Source organism: Dermacentor andersoni, chromosome 1 (genome assembly GCF_023375885.2).
Source record: "Dermacentor andersoni chromosome 1, qqDerAnde1_hic_scaffold, whole genome shotgun sequence".
In the NCBI taxonomy this organism is placed as follows: Eukaryota; Metazoa; Arthropoda; class Arachnida; order Ixodida; family Ixodidae; genus Dermacentor; species Dermacentor andersoni.
In genome coordinates, this window is record NC_092814.1 from 277,263,202 (window position 1) to 277,278,532 (window position 15,331).

Genomic DNA, 15,331 nt, shown 5'->3' on the forward strand with positions numbered 1-15,331 from the left:
TTTTGGGCCACCCTCCTCTCTTGTTTACATCTTTCGCGAAACCACGCCGCGCTGCGCGTGGTGTCGCGCGCGGAGCGCGCGCGCTCGCGCAACATCTGGCAGAGCACGGTGCAGGTAACACAGCGCAACAAGACACGGTGACTAACGCAAACCCGCCCACTCAGCGCCTTTGCCACGGCCCGAAACCTACTAGAGCAACACGTGTGAGCGCTCAAAACCATAACAACGCCGCCATTGTGGCCCAAAAGGCGTGGCCATACAACAAAAAAAATAAAAAAGCAGCAAAAAAATGAGAACCTACTACGTCATTTCCGCCACACTTTTCTCCTAGCGCGCGGAGGGGGTAGGGCCTCTCCTTAGTTTCCTTCCTCCGTGATGCCAGGCAACTGTTTTTCATTAATTAGCCAGTTAAATAGCTTTTGTACTGAGTTTCCAGGAATTTCTCCAAAGTCGTGCTCATGTGGCGGGTCTCAAATGTCGACGATTCTGTGCTTTGGTGTGCGGTAATCAGTGCTTTCTCATTCTAATTATTCCAGGCACTTCAGTAACTCAGCTTGTAACTAAAATTATGCTCTGATATATCTATAGAGAAAGCCATGAATTATGTACTGTACTATTGTTCCTTTTTTATTCTGATTTATTTTGAATTTCGTCCCCGGTCGTCTCGGGAGGTGAACCGGAAATGCTGCGTAAGAAACAATAGTGTCACTCAATGCTCGTGCCACTAAAAAAAATTGGTCCTCTTAGAAATGTCAATGGGTTTTACAGTTTGTTGTTGGGTTCGTTGTTGCATCACATCCATCTTATGTAGGGCGTGAGTATATGACATTTTTCATGCGAAGGCTTGATGTCGAGGCACGCGAAGTAACTTGGGTAGCTAAATATATGGGCACAGCTCACGACTTCTTACGTTACCCTCCCATGAGTGCTTCTATGTTATTCATATAGACAAACATCTCGCCAAATACTTGGAATATTGCGACGAGATGTGTACAGGGTCCAGAATATTTGGCTGCGTGTGTTCAAAAAAAAGATTTTGCACTCACCACTGCCCTGCATGTTCTTGCTCAAATTTTGCAGAATGATTGCATTTTGTTGTCTGCTTCGTTTAGTATTTGGGGCGAGGAGTTACGAAGTCGCCATCTGTCGGAAGCGCCTCCCTTGCGTAGTATGAGGGATATCGCGGCGCGCTCCTCATAGGTTTCGCTTACGGCGCTCAATAAAACCAACACGCGGCAGCCCTCCTGGACATTTATGTAGGTGCTCTCAAAACGAAGGAAGTTTTTGACTGTCGATATGTTATATCTTGGGCAAACTGAAAGGACAGAATCGTTTACAGGCGCTCTCTCTTTACCGAATACGTACAGTGAACACCACTGCGCGCGGTCGCCGCGATATGGAGTCTCCCGAACCGGCTTCTTGCGTGAACGGTAGGCAAACGCTGAGAGTAAGCTATGTGAAATATGTTCTTATAGTAGACTGTTGGTATTACCAAATGGGGCATAACAAAGTGAAGCCTCAATGCAGCGATCGCACGGGTTCGCAGCGACCGACTGCGCGTCTGCATGCATGTCCGCGCACAATGTTTTGCTTTCGCTGTGAGCGCGTTTTCGCACCGTGCCGTGAGCTTTAGGTCGCAGAACATGAGCATTTGACAGCACACTAGCAACCATTGTTGCGTGGACGCTATGAGAACTGTTCAAAAATAATTTCGTTATAGAGACTTCGACGCCTACGGCGACTGTGATGTGCCGTCGCGATGATTTAATCTTTTATTGTCTTCTAAATTCCTGAACATTTCAACATTATTTCGCGAGTTGCGTCGCACTGCATGTTTACCGGCCTTCTCAGCGTGCGATTTTCCTCTGCTTCTTTTTCGTAATCTAGTGCATTAACTCATAACACAAACATGACCATATGCCATGCCTTTTTTTAATGCGCTTCTTACCGCTCCATTTCCATTCCAGTGAACTTGCCAAAATCTAGTATCAACAAGTTCATAGACCTAATAAAGCGTCATGACATTAGCCGGGCAGCGGGCGGGGGCGAGAGTCTCAGTGCGCGTTTTCTGCTACTCACCGAACATCGCGAAGTCCCGGCGCCGTAGCAGAAATCTTCCTCGCGTTTGTGTTTGCTGCACACCCAAGTTGTAGCTGATGGCTGTCTGCCGGTTCTAAGTTTCGCCAGCCAAGCTTCACGCAGCTCCTTGCCCGGCGGCTACGTGTGAATAAGGCTGACACCGGGCTCCGTTGCGTACGTCCGGCACTGCGGCACGGAGGAGTAGCCTACCATGCTGCACGCCTCCAAAGGCAGCCACTACCTATTATAGTACTTTCATATGTTGTCAAGCAGACACCCAAGGCGGTAAAGCCTCACCACTTAATCAGAACAGCGGCGCAGGTGGGACTATGAACTTTCGTTTTCAGCTTGCTTCGGTGCTTCCGAAGCAGCCGACGCGGCCGCTGTGTCCACGTGATCCCTCATGCTACGTCACGCCGACGGGGGCGCCAGGTTTTCCAGTGGTGGAGCTCGTCCCTAATAACAGTTGGCACGATTAGTCGCCTGTTTTTAAGACAAAAATGAGAACCTGTTTTCGCCTATGGAAAAATATGGCGTCTGAAAAGCCAGCCCTGGCACAGACTTGTGTCGCCGCCTGCTGGCAGCAGCAGGAAGGAGTTGCTGTCGCGTAAATGGCCGGTTTCAAAATGCCGTTTCGTCTGCTCTAGCCACCATACGTCTGCGAAGCAGCTCCTTCCTGCTTTTGCCGGCAGGTGGCGACACAAGTCTGCCAGGATGGATGGGTGGATGGATGTTATGAGCGTCCCCTTAGAAACGGGGTGGTGGGTTGCGCCACCAAGCTCTTGCTATTATACTGCCTAATGTGATACCTAGGTTAAAAGAGAAAAAAATACACTATGAACTCCCACCACCAAATTTTCTGATCCCCTATCGCGAACTTTGCTTTTGTATGTCTCCGTTTTTTGTCGTTTCCCTACTTCCAGCAATCTTCCAATCGCCTCTTACTAACCTCTATTGCGGACATGTTTACTTTTCCACTGCTCTCACTGAACCCAAGGGCTTCAAGGAGGCCAGTGGCGCTTAAATCGAACGCTGGGCAGACGTCTTCACATTCTAATAAAACAGGCTCCATCGTTTCCCTAGCTTTACCGCAGCAAGCACATGCTTCTTCCTTCTTATATCTCGCTTTATAGGTGCGTGTGCTAAGGCATCCCGATCTCGCTTCGAAAAGTAATGAGCTTCCCTTTGAGTTATCATAAAAAAGTTTCTTTCCTGATTTCGTTTTTTCCTCCTAAGTGGTTACTCATAGCAGGTTTCTTTTCCATTGTCGCCACCCATGAGATTATTTCAGCCTCTCTGACTCTCCGCTTAACGTTCTTTGTTGCTGTGTTGCCCAGCCTATATACAGGCCGCATATTTGCTGGTAAGTTTCCTAGTTCTTTTCCTCCACTGTGAATCAATGTTTTTCCTGTACAGATACCTCAACACTCTCCCAGCCCATTTACTTTCTTCCATATTCCTGATTCGTTCTTCATAATCAATTTTACTGCGAGCTTCCCTCACTTCAAAACTAGTCCAGCCCATATCACCCTGCACAGCTTCATTTGTAGTCTTCCCGTGAGCGCCCAATTCGAGGCGTCCCACTGACCTTTGGTTCACATCCAGTCCTGATTGTACCCCTGATTTAAAGCAAACAACTGAATTTCCTAAAGTAAGTCCTGGAACCATTACCCCTTTCCACATACTCCGGAGCACCTCGTACCTATTGTATCCCATAGCGCTATGTGCTTCATTATAGCTGCATTTCTCTTCTCCTTCACTGTTATTGTTTTTTTCCTGTGTTTGCATGTATCTGTTGCCTTCGTTCATCCATATACCAAGGTATATATATTGCCACTGTCTGTTCACTGTTTTCATTGAATACCATAACACCTGACACTAACACTAAATTTCAAACCTAAATTGTTGCCTTCCTGTCCACAAATATTGACCAGACGTTGCAAATCACTCTGCTTGTTAGCTAGCAACACAATGTCGTCCGCATAAAATAAACCTGGAAGCTGCTGCTCTACTACTGTACCCGCCTGTTTGTATGAGAGATTAAACCCGATATTACATACTTCTAGCGCCCTCTCCATCCTCACCATGTACATCATAAACAGCAGTTGGGATAAAGGACACCCCTGCCTCAGTCCCTTGTTGATATCAACTTTCTCCTCGCTGCTCATCCCTTCCCATACAACGCAAACGGTATTTTCTAGGTAAATCTCTCTTAAAAGCTGTAGACAATCGTCACCTAAGCCTTCCTCTTCCAGAATATCCCTCAAAATATTGCGGTCTACGTTGTCATAGGCTCATGCAATGTCTAAAAAGGCCACATATAACTGTCTCCTTTCTACTTTTGATATTTCAGTATACTGAGTAAGAACAAATAAGTTATCATCCAAACGCCTACCTATTCTGAAGCCATTCTGAAGTTCTCCTAAAATGCCATTATTCTCTGCCCATGCTTGCAGCTTTAATTTGATTGCCTGCATTGCTAGCCTGTATATTACCGTTGCAATGGTCAACGGTCTATACGAGTGAATTCTATCTTTCTCCCCCTTACCTTTATAAATTAAATTCATTCTACTTTGTCGCCAACTGCCTGGTATTCGTCCATCCTTTAAAGTTTTTCCCACTGGTTTCACCAGAGCTTCCTTACATTTTGGTCCTACTTCATTAATCAGCCTAACGGGAGCCTCGTCTAGCCCTGTGGCTGTGCGCTTAGGAATTTTCTCTTCGGCTTTCTTCTAGTTGAAATTTGTCAGCACCAGCTCTTTTCCCACCTGGTTCTCTTTCATGCTCTTTTTTACTTCAAACACAACCTCGTCATTGCCTTGGGAAGATTCGGCTGTTATTTTTCGGGTGTAATTTATTGCCGCTTCCCCTTCCAGTTTATTTCCATCTTCGTCCAGGATATGTTGTTGTATTGTTGTTGACTTCCTGCGTACTAATTTTATGTGATTCCAAAATATTCTAGGTGCGGCCTTCTTTTTCTCACGTATTTCTGACAACCAACGTTCACTTTCACCTTTTAATTTTGCTCGCACCTGTATTTGAACCATAGACTTTTTCTCCCGGTATATTTCCCATTTACTGGCTACTTCATCCTACGGTAACTGCGCCTTCTTTGCCTGCCTGTGCTCTCGGCATGCTTTCTGTTGTCCGGCGATCGCTTCTCGTATCTCCCTGTTCCACCAGCTTTTCGGTTTCTTTTTTTCCTTTCCAACGAACATGTTGTTTCTCTTTTCGTATTTCTGTCGTTATTACACTTAGAAGCTCACTATATTCCCACTCTTTACTTGGCCATTTGCCAAGTTCTTCCTCTACTCTAGTGACTATATTTGTTATTTGTTCAACGTTCAAACTTGGACTGGCCATTTTGACTGGCCAAGGCCGGCTTTTCAGACGCCATTTTCCCCATAGGCGAAGACAGTTTCGCATTTTCGTCTTAAAAAACAGGCTACTAATCGTGTCAAGTGTTATACTAAACGAAGCAGACAAAAAAATGGGATCGTTCTGCAAAATTTGAGCAAGAACAGTGCTGCGGTGAATGCAAAATCTCTTTTTGAATACACGCAGCCGAATATTCGGGACCCTGTGCACTGTGCACGAAATCAAAACTTCAATTTCTGTGGCATACCTTATATCTGAAGCATACTAAGGCCATTGTGACTGGAACCACAACTTCAAAGTGCTCGTGCTCGTTCACCAGCTTCTCGAATTCTCTAGCGAGGTCAATTTGCTGCAAAGAACAAAAGGGCAGAAAAATTCAAGCATTAATTGTTATCCTATGCCTTCGTCTCTTGTAGGCTTCTGTCAATTTTTTTTTTCAATTTTGCTCCTGCCACATTAGATGCTCAGATTTGAGGCTTTATCGAGGACCATTGTAAATATTAATTAGTGTTGAAAACCAGTGCAGCCTTTTTCTAAAATACACTGGGCCACTGCGCACATGAAACAGATCCGTGCGGTGGGACTTCCTATGCCGTGTACATCAAACATCCAGAGATAAAGCCTCATTGGTCCACCGTAAATATGAACAGGCATTGAATCAGCTTAAAACAATATTTAGTTCTAAAGTACAGACCACTACTAATCTAAAACCACTGTCTTCTCATTGTGTAGGCTTTTAAAAGAGGAGGGTGATGGCAGATAGGTTTGTTGTCCGAAACTTTGCAGCGCTGGAGTGTCTCAAATCTTCAGTTGCATATGAACTCACCTGTTTGTGCTTTTGACCAAGGATGTGTACTGTACATACTGTTTCAAAAGTAACTAGATAATAAGGTAGCGACATAGCTACTATGACAACTGCGGCCTTGCGTGATGTCATGAAGTTACTGGAAGAAGGCTGGTGCTCGGCATAAACGTGTTCGGCCCTCACTGACGAGTTTTGTCAAAGTTCAACAATCAACCTCTGTCTGAAGATGTTTTCTTGGAACCTGGGCAGAACCCTCGGTGGCAGGATTTTCTAAAGACGGTCCTCAAATTCCTGCACAATTAAGAGGGGTCTCGATTTGAGATATTGAGTCTTCACTGTTCATGTCCATTCAAATCACAATTTTTACCTTCATTTGCCCCAAATGTCTTTTTAGAACGCAGCTATTAGGCGCCCATTCCTGTCACGAGCGTCGGCGTCGTACTTCGTAACCGAGCGAACAAGCACAGCGAACGATGAAAGCAAACGGAGTGCTGCGGGAGATGAAAGACGGCGATAGCGTTGGGAGCGCGAGGAGGAAAGCGGAGGAGGAGCGTATGGCGAAAGTGTGAGAAAAAAACGTAATGCCGCGCAAGACGGGCTGTGCGGCGACAATGGCTACGAGATGGTGCTTTTGGAAATAAAGCGCTAAAGCACTTTGGGAATATTAAAGTAGTGACACTCTCCGGCTCACGACGAACTCTTGTAGATATACAGTGAAACCTCATCCATACGTTTTGGAAAAAAAACCGCATGACGTACTAACCGAGAAAACGTGCGATCCGAAGTAGCTTAAAAAGTTTGACAGACTCGACTATTGTTGACATCTACGTAATGCGAAGCGTCGCGCCGATCATTACGGCACGAGACGCCGACACTCGTCGAGCAGGTGCTGCTGTGGCAGCCCGAGATGCGTTTTGTGGTGGTGCGAAGCGAAACGCGATGCCCACATCGCACCGCCTGCAGCAGGGAACGGCGGCGTGTTTGGATTATCGCCTACGCTTTTCAATGGCACTACGCACCACGCTCTTTAAAACGGATAGGTGAAGATGCTTATCGAAATAGGTTTGGCGTCGATAGCTGTGAATGCGGCGTGCGACGACATCGGAGATTTGCTGGTACCGGAATAAGAAACTGTGCTCGCCATTGTTTTCACATGAGTCGGGCGGCTATATTCCGTTCTCGAGTGCCTCGAGCGGCCAGTCGCATGGCAATTTTCCGTGTATTTGCGGGCTTATTCCACGCTCGGAAAAACACTTTTATGTAGCACGTATTGAGCAACATAAAGCTGCATCGGGAGTTTTTCATGTTGCTCTACAATGTTCTCATTGACACTTTTCGTCTAATATAATAATTAAGAATTTGATTAATTAATTAAAACTGATCTGATTAGGGGGAATGCATAAAGATAATCAGTATATCCAAGCGATGGCAAACAGCATTACCTTGGTTTGATCCAGCTACGTGGCAGACAGACAAATAACTTTATTGAGGTCCTGATCTAGCCGGTAGAGACTCGTTGGGGTCCCCGGCTCGCCGCTGGCTGCTCCCATGTCGGAATTGGGAGGCCAAGCCTCTCCGCACTTTCACGGGCCCTCTGGACGGCCGTGGACTGGATGGTGAGTTCTGTACTTGAGATTGACTCTTCTCAGTACTGTTCGCTGGTGAGTGTCGTATCCCGTAATGCACGACACTGCCAGAGCATATGAGCTGGAGTGCTAAACTCCCCACAATCCGGGCACTGCGGATCAGTTTCTGTGTTAATCTTGCTTAGGAAACCTCGATCGCGAGGGATACGACTTCGTCTGGAGCTTCCTAAGCGTGATCGCCTGAGATCTACATAGTTGTGGGTGAGGAGGTGGGAAGCGCCTACGTTCCTTTTTGTAGTAGGAGACGATCTCATGGAAGGTTAGTAATTGGTCACTGTGGCCGATCTCCTCCGTATCCAATAAAGCCCCCATCGCCGTCGCGGCGCGTGAGTTCTCGTGCACGGTGGTGAGCAATCTCATTGGGGTTCGGGCAGCCAGGCAGCACGTCGTCGCCCATGTGAGCGGGGAACCACGTAATGTAATGCACGAGGTCAGAATTGGTCTTGGATTTATTTTCCAGAATCGCCGCAGCCTGTCTCGCAACCATTCCTGAGGCAAAAGCCCTGACGGCCGCGCGGGAGTCAGTGTAGATATACGGCCTTTTAGAATCCTGCATCGCCAGCGCAACCGCCACCTGCTCTGCTACGTCGGCTGTGACAGCGCCTACCGAGGCCGCAGATAGGAGCTCGCCCTTCTCGCTGACCGCCGTGACCGCGAATTTACCGGAGCACCCATATTGAGCTGCGTCCACGAAGGATTCCATGCCGACTGTTTTCTTTAATATCACTCTGGCTCGAACCGCTTGCCTGCCCGCATTGTGCTGTGGGTGAACGTTTCTGGGGAAGGGACCGACGGCGTAGATCCCTCTTAGGTTCTCGTCTAGCTGAACCGTCTCACTCTGACTATGTCGCGGCCGGAAGCCCGCCGCGTACAAGAGGCGCCTACCTGCGCTGGAGCCCGAGAGCCTCGTGATCTGCGCCGACCGTTGCGCTTCTATTAGTTGGAGGGTGGCGTTGTGAACGCCGAGCTGCAATAGCCTGTCCGTGCTCGCCTTGACCGGAATACCCAGTACTTTTCTGACGCTTTTCCGCATCAGCGCATCAAGCTTGTCCCTTTTAGTCTTAGTCCATTGCAGGGCCGAAACCACATAGTTGATATGGCTCATGAAAAAAGCGTGATACGCCCTAAGAAGGTTGTCCTCGCTTAGCGCCCCCCCCCCCCCCCCCCCCCCCCTTCTTATTGGGGACTCTCATGATTAATCTGAGAATATTCTCAGTTTTGGAGGTCAGATGCGCTATGGTTTTGGCATTACAGCCCCTGGCATCGAGCAACAGTCCTAGAACTCTGATCGAGTTTACCCTGGGGATCTTCTGGCCGTCGTTTGTGGACACATGTATGGGGATCTGCTCGAGCGGCACGAGCCCTCGAACCCTGTTTTGGCGGTCTTATAACATGAGCTCTGGTAGTTGGACCAGATAACATGACCGGGGTAGTTGGAGAAGTATGGGAGAGGCCTTTGCCCTGCAGTGGGCGTAACCAGGCTGATGATGATGATGATAACATGAGCTCTGACTTGGCCGGGGAGAGTGGGAGACCCGTGCCCCTTAGGAAGGACTCGGTCACGTCTAAGGCCTCCTGTTCCATGGCCGCCTCCGAGCCTCCCGGGCACCAGGTCGCAATATCGTCGGCGTAAAGCGCGTGTCCCACATTTGGTACGGCGGCCAGCTGCTTCGAAAGCCCGTACATTGCAAAGTTAAAGGGAAGGGGGAGATCACCGCCTTTTGTGGTGTGCCTCTGTTTCCTAGCGCGAATTGTTCTGATTTGGTCTGCCCCACAAATCTACTTTCCAAGTTCAACGCCGAAATCTCGTTTAAGATGAAGTCGTGCGACAAGGTGTCAAATGCTTTGGACAAGTCCAGTGCCAGAATACCCCTCACGTCCCAGGTCCTGTTAATAACCTGACTCTTAAGCAGTAGCATGACGTCCTGCGTGGAAAGTGATGGTCTAAACCCTACCATATTGTACGGGATCAACCCAGCGCGCTCTATGTGTTTCGAGAATCTGTTATGTATCACATGCTCGGCAACCTTACCTAAACGCGAAGTCAGTGAAATGGGCCGGAGGTTGTCCAGGCTTGCATCAGTATCACCGTCGCGTGCTTCCACGAGTCCGAAACACTACCTTCCTGCCATACCTTGTTGATTTCTTTCGCAATTGCGCTAATGGACCGGTCATCCAGGTTCATCAGGAGCCGGTTGGTTATGCCATCTAGCCCTGGGGCCGACCTGCCATTGAGATTGTGGAGGACTTCCCTGAACTCCGCCTCCGAAAACGGATAATAGAGCTTTGGGGTGTCCCCCCCCCCCCCCCCATATTGAGGGCATTCCCATGGTTCATGCTCAACTAACGGACGATACTTCCGCGCCAGATCTCGGAGAAGAGACGTATCGGAATGCCCCCCGCCCTCCTTTTGTTTATGCACTAGTCTATCTATGGCCAGCCTCTGATTACCCTTGGTCTGTTTATCATCGAGCAGGTGCTTCAGAAGGCTCCATTTTCCTCCCGTGCGCATTCGCCCTTCTGCTGCCGAGCAGGCTTCGCTCCACTGTTGTCTGTTGAGCTCCATGTAGTGTTACTCTATGCTGCGATTAAGCTCCGCGACCTTCATTCTAAGCCTGCGGTTTAGCCTTTGCGCTTTCCACTGCTCCAACACAGACATCTTGGCCTCCAGGAGATGCGCCAGGTACGCGTCCATCCTAGGGGTCTCGAGGTCTGTGGATATTTACTTGGTGGCCCTTTCAACGTCTCTCTTGACCTGCGCGAGTAGCTCTTCCAGTGTACCGCACTCCGACTCATCCTCGCCCCGTATCTTTCGGAAGAGTACCCAATCAACGTATTTGTATATCCTAAGCGGGGCGATCTGATCCTGATCGATAACGCTACGATATGATGGTCGCTTCCTAGATTTTCTTTCAAATTAGTTCAGGCTGCGTAAATGTTTCTATCAAAAGCCAGATCTATAGCATCGTGTCCCTCGAGACCGAGGAGCCCATCCTCGTCGGAATGCTCGGGTCCGCCACTAGGGTCAACGCGCAGTCTTCCGCCGTCCTAAGTTAACTCCCTTCGCCGTTTGTCTATCACACCCCCAGGCCATGTGCGGAGCATTGAAGTCCCCCGCCACTATCAGGGGCCTGTCACCCGCTATGGCGACTGCCCTGTTTAGGAGTCCGCGAAAACTCTGCTTCTGATCTGTCGGAGGGCTGTATGCATTGAGGATGAATATGCTCTGATTCTGCCACTAGGGATTATCTCAACCAGTTGCGTCTCCAATCTAGTATATTTTATATTTGTATTTATCTTTATATAATTGTATATTCTTAAGGTTTGGCTCAAGTTATGTGAAACACCTCTCTCTCTTTCGACACACACACACACACACACACACACACACGCGCGCGCGCGCGCGCACACACACACACACACACCCACACACACACACACACCTATCTTCCGCTTCTGCATATTAAAGCTCTAGCATGAACTATAGTTCTGGTGGCTCGCAGCGTTATATATATATATATATATATATATATATATATATATATATATATATATATATATATATATATATATATATATATATATGTGTGTATATATCCCCGGCATGGTAGTGGCTATGGTGTTTGGGCTGCTGAGCACGAAGTCGCGGGATCGAGTCCCGGCCACAGCGGCCGCATTTCGATGGAGGCGAAATGCAAAAACACCCGTGGGGTACTTAGATTTAGGAGCACGTTAAAGAACCCCAGGTGGTCAAAATTTCCGGAGTCATCCACTACGGCGTGCCTCATCAGAAAGTGTTTTTGACATGTAAAACCCCACAATTTAGTTTGTGTATATATACACCGTTTTTTCATGGGAGGAGGAAACAACTTTATTTAATAGTAGGGGAAGGGAGAGCCAGGTCATGGGGGGAGGCTAGGTCGGGGCCCAGGGGGCCGCAGCTGTCGCCGTCCATTCCGCCAGCCTGAACTGTGATTCTTGGTCGACACTTCTCAACGCTTTCTCCCATTCCTCTGGTGAGGGGGCTAGCCGCAGGAGCTCTTTTGGGGGCGGGTGGGGGTTGCATCCCCATAGAATGTGATCCTGTCCAGCCTGTGCTAAGCCGCAAAACGTACATGTCGAGACGCTGTCATCCTTCAGGATGGCCGCTAGTCTCCTGGGGCTGAGCACACTGCGCGTTTGAGCTCGGCGCAGGGTCACGGCCTGTTGTCTGTTTAGGCCGCCGCACGGAGGCGGGTAAATCTGTCGTTCCTCTCTTTGCCGACGGAGGCGATCTCCGTAACTTAGTGACAGGGTTTCAGGGTTTTCCGGAGGAGGCTGCCCCTCGGCCCGGTTAGTAGTTGCGCGGGCTGTAAGGTGGGCAGCTTCGTTACCGGTTTTTCCCTCGTGGCTAGGGACCCAGAGAAGCCTGATGCTTATCTCCGGCCTCAGTAGTATTTCTGCCTCGGTTTGGCTTACTTGGCCCGATCTGAAAATTTTGATCGCTGGCATTGAGTCCGACACTATGAAGAGCGTCCCTGCGACTGCGGTTGCACTAGCAATGGCGGCCTCTTCCGCTTCTAGGATAGACCTTGCTGCGATTTCCTCGGTTTGGGGGATCCGCCCCGTTCCGTTCACAGCCGCTATCGCATATGTGCCGTTCCCCACAGGCGAGGCGTCCACAAGTTCCATTTGTCTATTTGCTGACGACTGTGTTATATACCGCAAGATTGAAAGCACTAACGATACTTTAAAACTCCAGGATGATCTCAGTAACACTGCAGCATGGTGCAAGCATTGGCTAATGGAACTAAACACTTCTAAATGCAAAACAATGAGAATTTCCCGTAACCAGTCAGCTTGCCCCGCCTACATACTTAATGATACTCCCCTTGACCCAGTACTTTTTTACAAATATCTCGGTGTGTATATTGCTAACAATCTTTCATGGAAAAGACACATCGAATACATCACGTCGAAAGCTAACCGCATGCTAGGCTATCTCAGATGTAACTTTTCTTTAGCTCCACCGAAACTAAAACAACAACTCTACGTCACTTATGTCAGGCCTAACCTCGAATACGCATGCTCGATATGGGACCCTGGCCATGCTACTCTAATAAATATCCTTGAAAGTGTCCAAAATCGATCGGTCCGCTTCATTCTTAACAATTATCACCGTACTTCTAGCGTTACTAACATGAAACTTGCTCTTAGCATTCCCCTTCTCTCTTCCCGAAGAAAATTATCTCGTCTTTCGCTCTTTCATAAAATCTACTATCATAACCACGAGCTCAAGTCCCGGTACATTACACCAGCATCTTATGTCTCCGCACGTATCGATCATCGCTTCAAAGTTCATGTACCTGCACAGCGCACAGTTACCTACTCACACTCGTTCTTGCCGAGAACATGTCTTGAGTGGAACCACCTGCCTGCGTCACTAGTCGCTATCACTGATACAGACCGTTTTCGCAGAGCACTATCAAACGAATTATAAGCCTACTTCAAAACTGCGTCACTATCACGTTGTCACCTATTGCTATAGTTTTCTTTCATTGCTATTATTCCATGTTTTCGTTTTTTATATTCTTGTTACTTGATTTTTAAGTGTTTATTTTTGCCTTGTTACTTTTGTGCTTATTTACTTGTTGTTGCTGTATATTATTTGCGGTATAACTGTTCTTCACTTCTCCTTGTATTTATTTTATATGTACTGACATTCTAATGCCCCTCCCCTCTATAATGCTTCTTGTAAGCCCTGAGGGTAATAATAAATAAATAAATAAATAAATAAATAAATAAATATGCGGCCGGTTTGTCTGCTAGTCTTCTTAAGGGATTCCGCGCGTGCGCGTCGGCGTCCCTTGTTCTGTTCTCCCATGTTCTTCGGGAGTGTTGGAATGACTAGTTGGTTCCTAATGTCTCTCGGAATTTTCACTCTCTTGGTGATTCCTGTGTGTGTGTGGGGGGGGGGGGGGGAGATTCAGGAGTTGTAAGATCTCATGCCCTTGCTGTGTGCATGACAACCTCCACCACTGCGCCGCTCTCTGCGCTTCCACGATTTCAGTGACGGTGTTATGGAGTCCTAATTGCGTCAATCTTTCGTTGCTTGCCCATGTAGGAAGTCCGGCGGCTATTCTGTAGACTGAACGCAATAAAGTGTCGATCTTTGCGATGTCAATCTTTCGTAGTTAAAGGAAAGGACATGTGTATGTTATCCTGCAGACGAAGTAAGCCTGGATTAGCCTGCACGTCTCTTTCACTTGGAGTCGAACTTGCGGCCAGTAATACGTCGCAGTAGCCCGATTATCTGGCGAGAGGTGCTTGCCAGTCTCTTCGTAGTTGTTTTGCACGAGTTCTTTTCCTCTAGGAAGAGCCCCAGTACTCTGATGGTGGCGACCTGGGGTACTACTTCTTTATTGACTACTATTTGCAGCATAGTTTTGATTGCCTGCGTTGTTTTGCTGGCAATAAACAGTTCTGACTTGGTAGAGGAGCATTTGAGGCCGTTGCCGGCCACGTAGGCTTGTACCGTGTCGGCTGCAGTTTGCAATGCCTGTTTGACGGCCCCGGCATTGCCTTGCCTCGTCCAAATGGTAACATCGCCCGCATAGATGGCATGGCAGATGAGCGGGATCTTGTTAAGTTCCTTGGGTAGGTTCCTCATTGCACAGTTGAAAAGGAGATAGTGCTGCACCCTGGGGTGTACCCCTGGCGCCGAGATTGATCTGAGGGCTGTTGATATCTCCAATGTTGAAGGTGGCTGTCCGGTCGCGAAGAAAGGCAATGATGTATCTGTGCGCCCGTGCCCCAACATTCATGTCCGATAGGTTTCTGAGTATGGCCTCGTGTCTGACGTTATCGAACGCCTTGTGCACATCGAGCCCTAGGATCGTGCGCACTGCCCCCGGGATTCCGGCATCCACAACGTCCCTTTTGAGCATCCACATGATGTCTTGCGTGGACACAGCCGGCCGAAAGCCAAAGAGGGTGGGTGGGAATAATTGGTGTTCCTCTACATGCTCGGCGAGGCGTGTTACAACCACGTGCTCTAGTGCTTTGCCCAGACATGACGTAAGTGAGACAGGGCGGAGCTTCTCCAGTTGCAGCGTTTTTCCAGGTTTTGGAATAAAGAATACGGCAGCCTCCTTCCATGGCTGTGGTAGTTCGCCGCTGCGCCACACCTAATTGAAGAGGCCGGTTAGGCTTCTAATTGTCCGGTCGTCGTGGTTGCGCAGCATTTTATTTGTTATGCCGTCCGGCCCCGCCGCCGAGGTGGTCTTTAGATCGGCGAGCGCAGCTCTTACCTCAGCCTCGGTTATGTCGGCATCTATGCTCTCATTCGCTTTGCCAGTGTACTCTGCGTACGCCAGTTCATTTGTTTCTGTATTAAAATAGCGGCTGGTGAGCTCTTGTATGATATCTTGCTCCGAGGCCGGAT

General features: G+C 48.4%; 1 protein-coding gene across 2 annotated transcripts in view; it reads right to left on the bottom strand.

The window, feature by feature from the left end:
* The window catches only part of LOC126548185 (aromatic-L-amino-acid decarboxylase-like), a 93,132-nt gene that overhangs the window by 2,936 nt on the left and 74,865 nt on the right, over positions 1 to 15,331 (bottom strand). The window contains exon 12 of one of the 2 annotated variants that reach the window (XM_050196323.3): positions 5,705 to 5,806. The exons of the other annotated variant lie outside the window; for it this stretch is intronic. Within the exon in view, the coding sequence (XP_050052280.2) occupies positions 5,705 to 5,806 (102 nt within the window). The remainder of the gene's footprint in view (positions 1 to 5,704; positions 5,807 to 15,331) is intronic. 2 annotated transcript variants of the gene reach the window in all.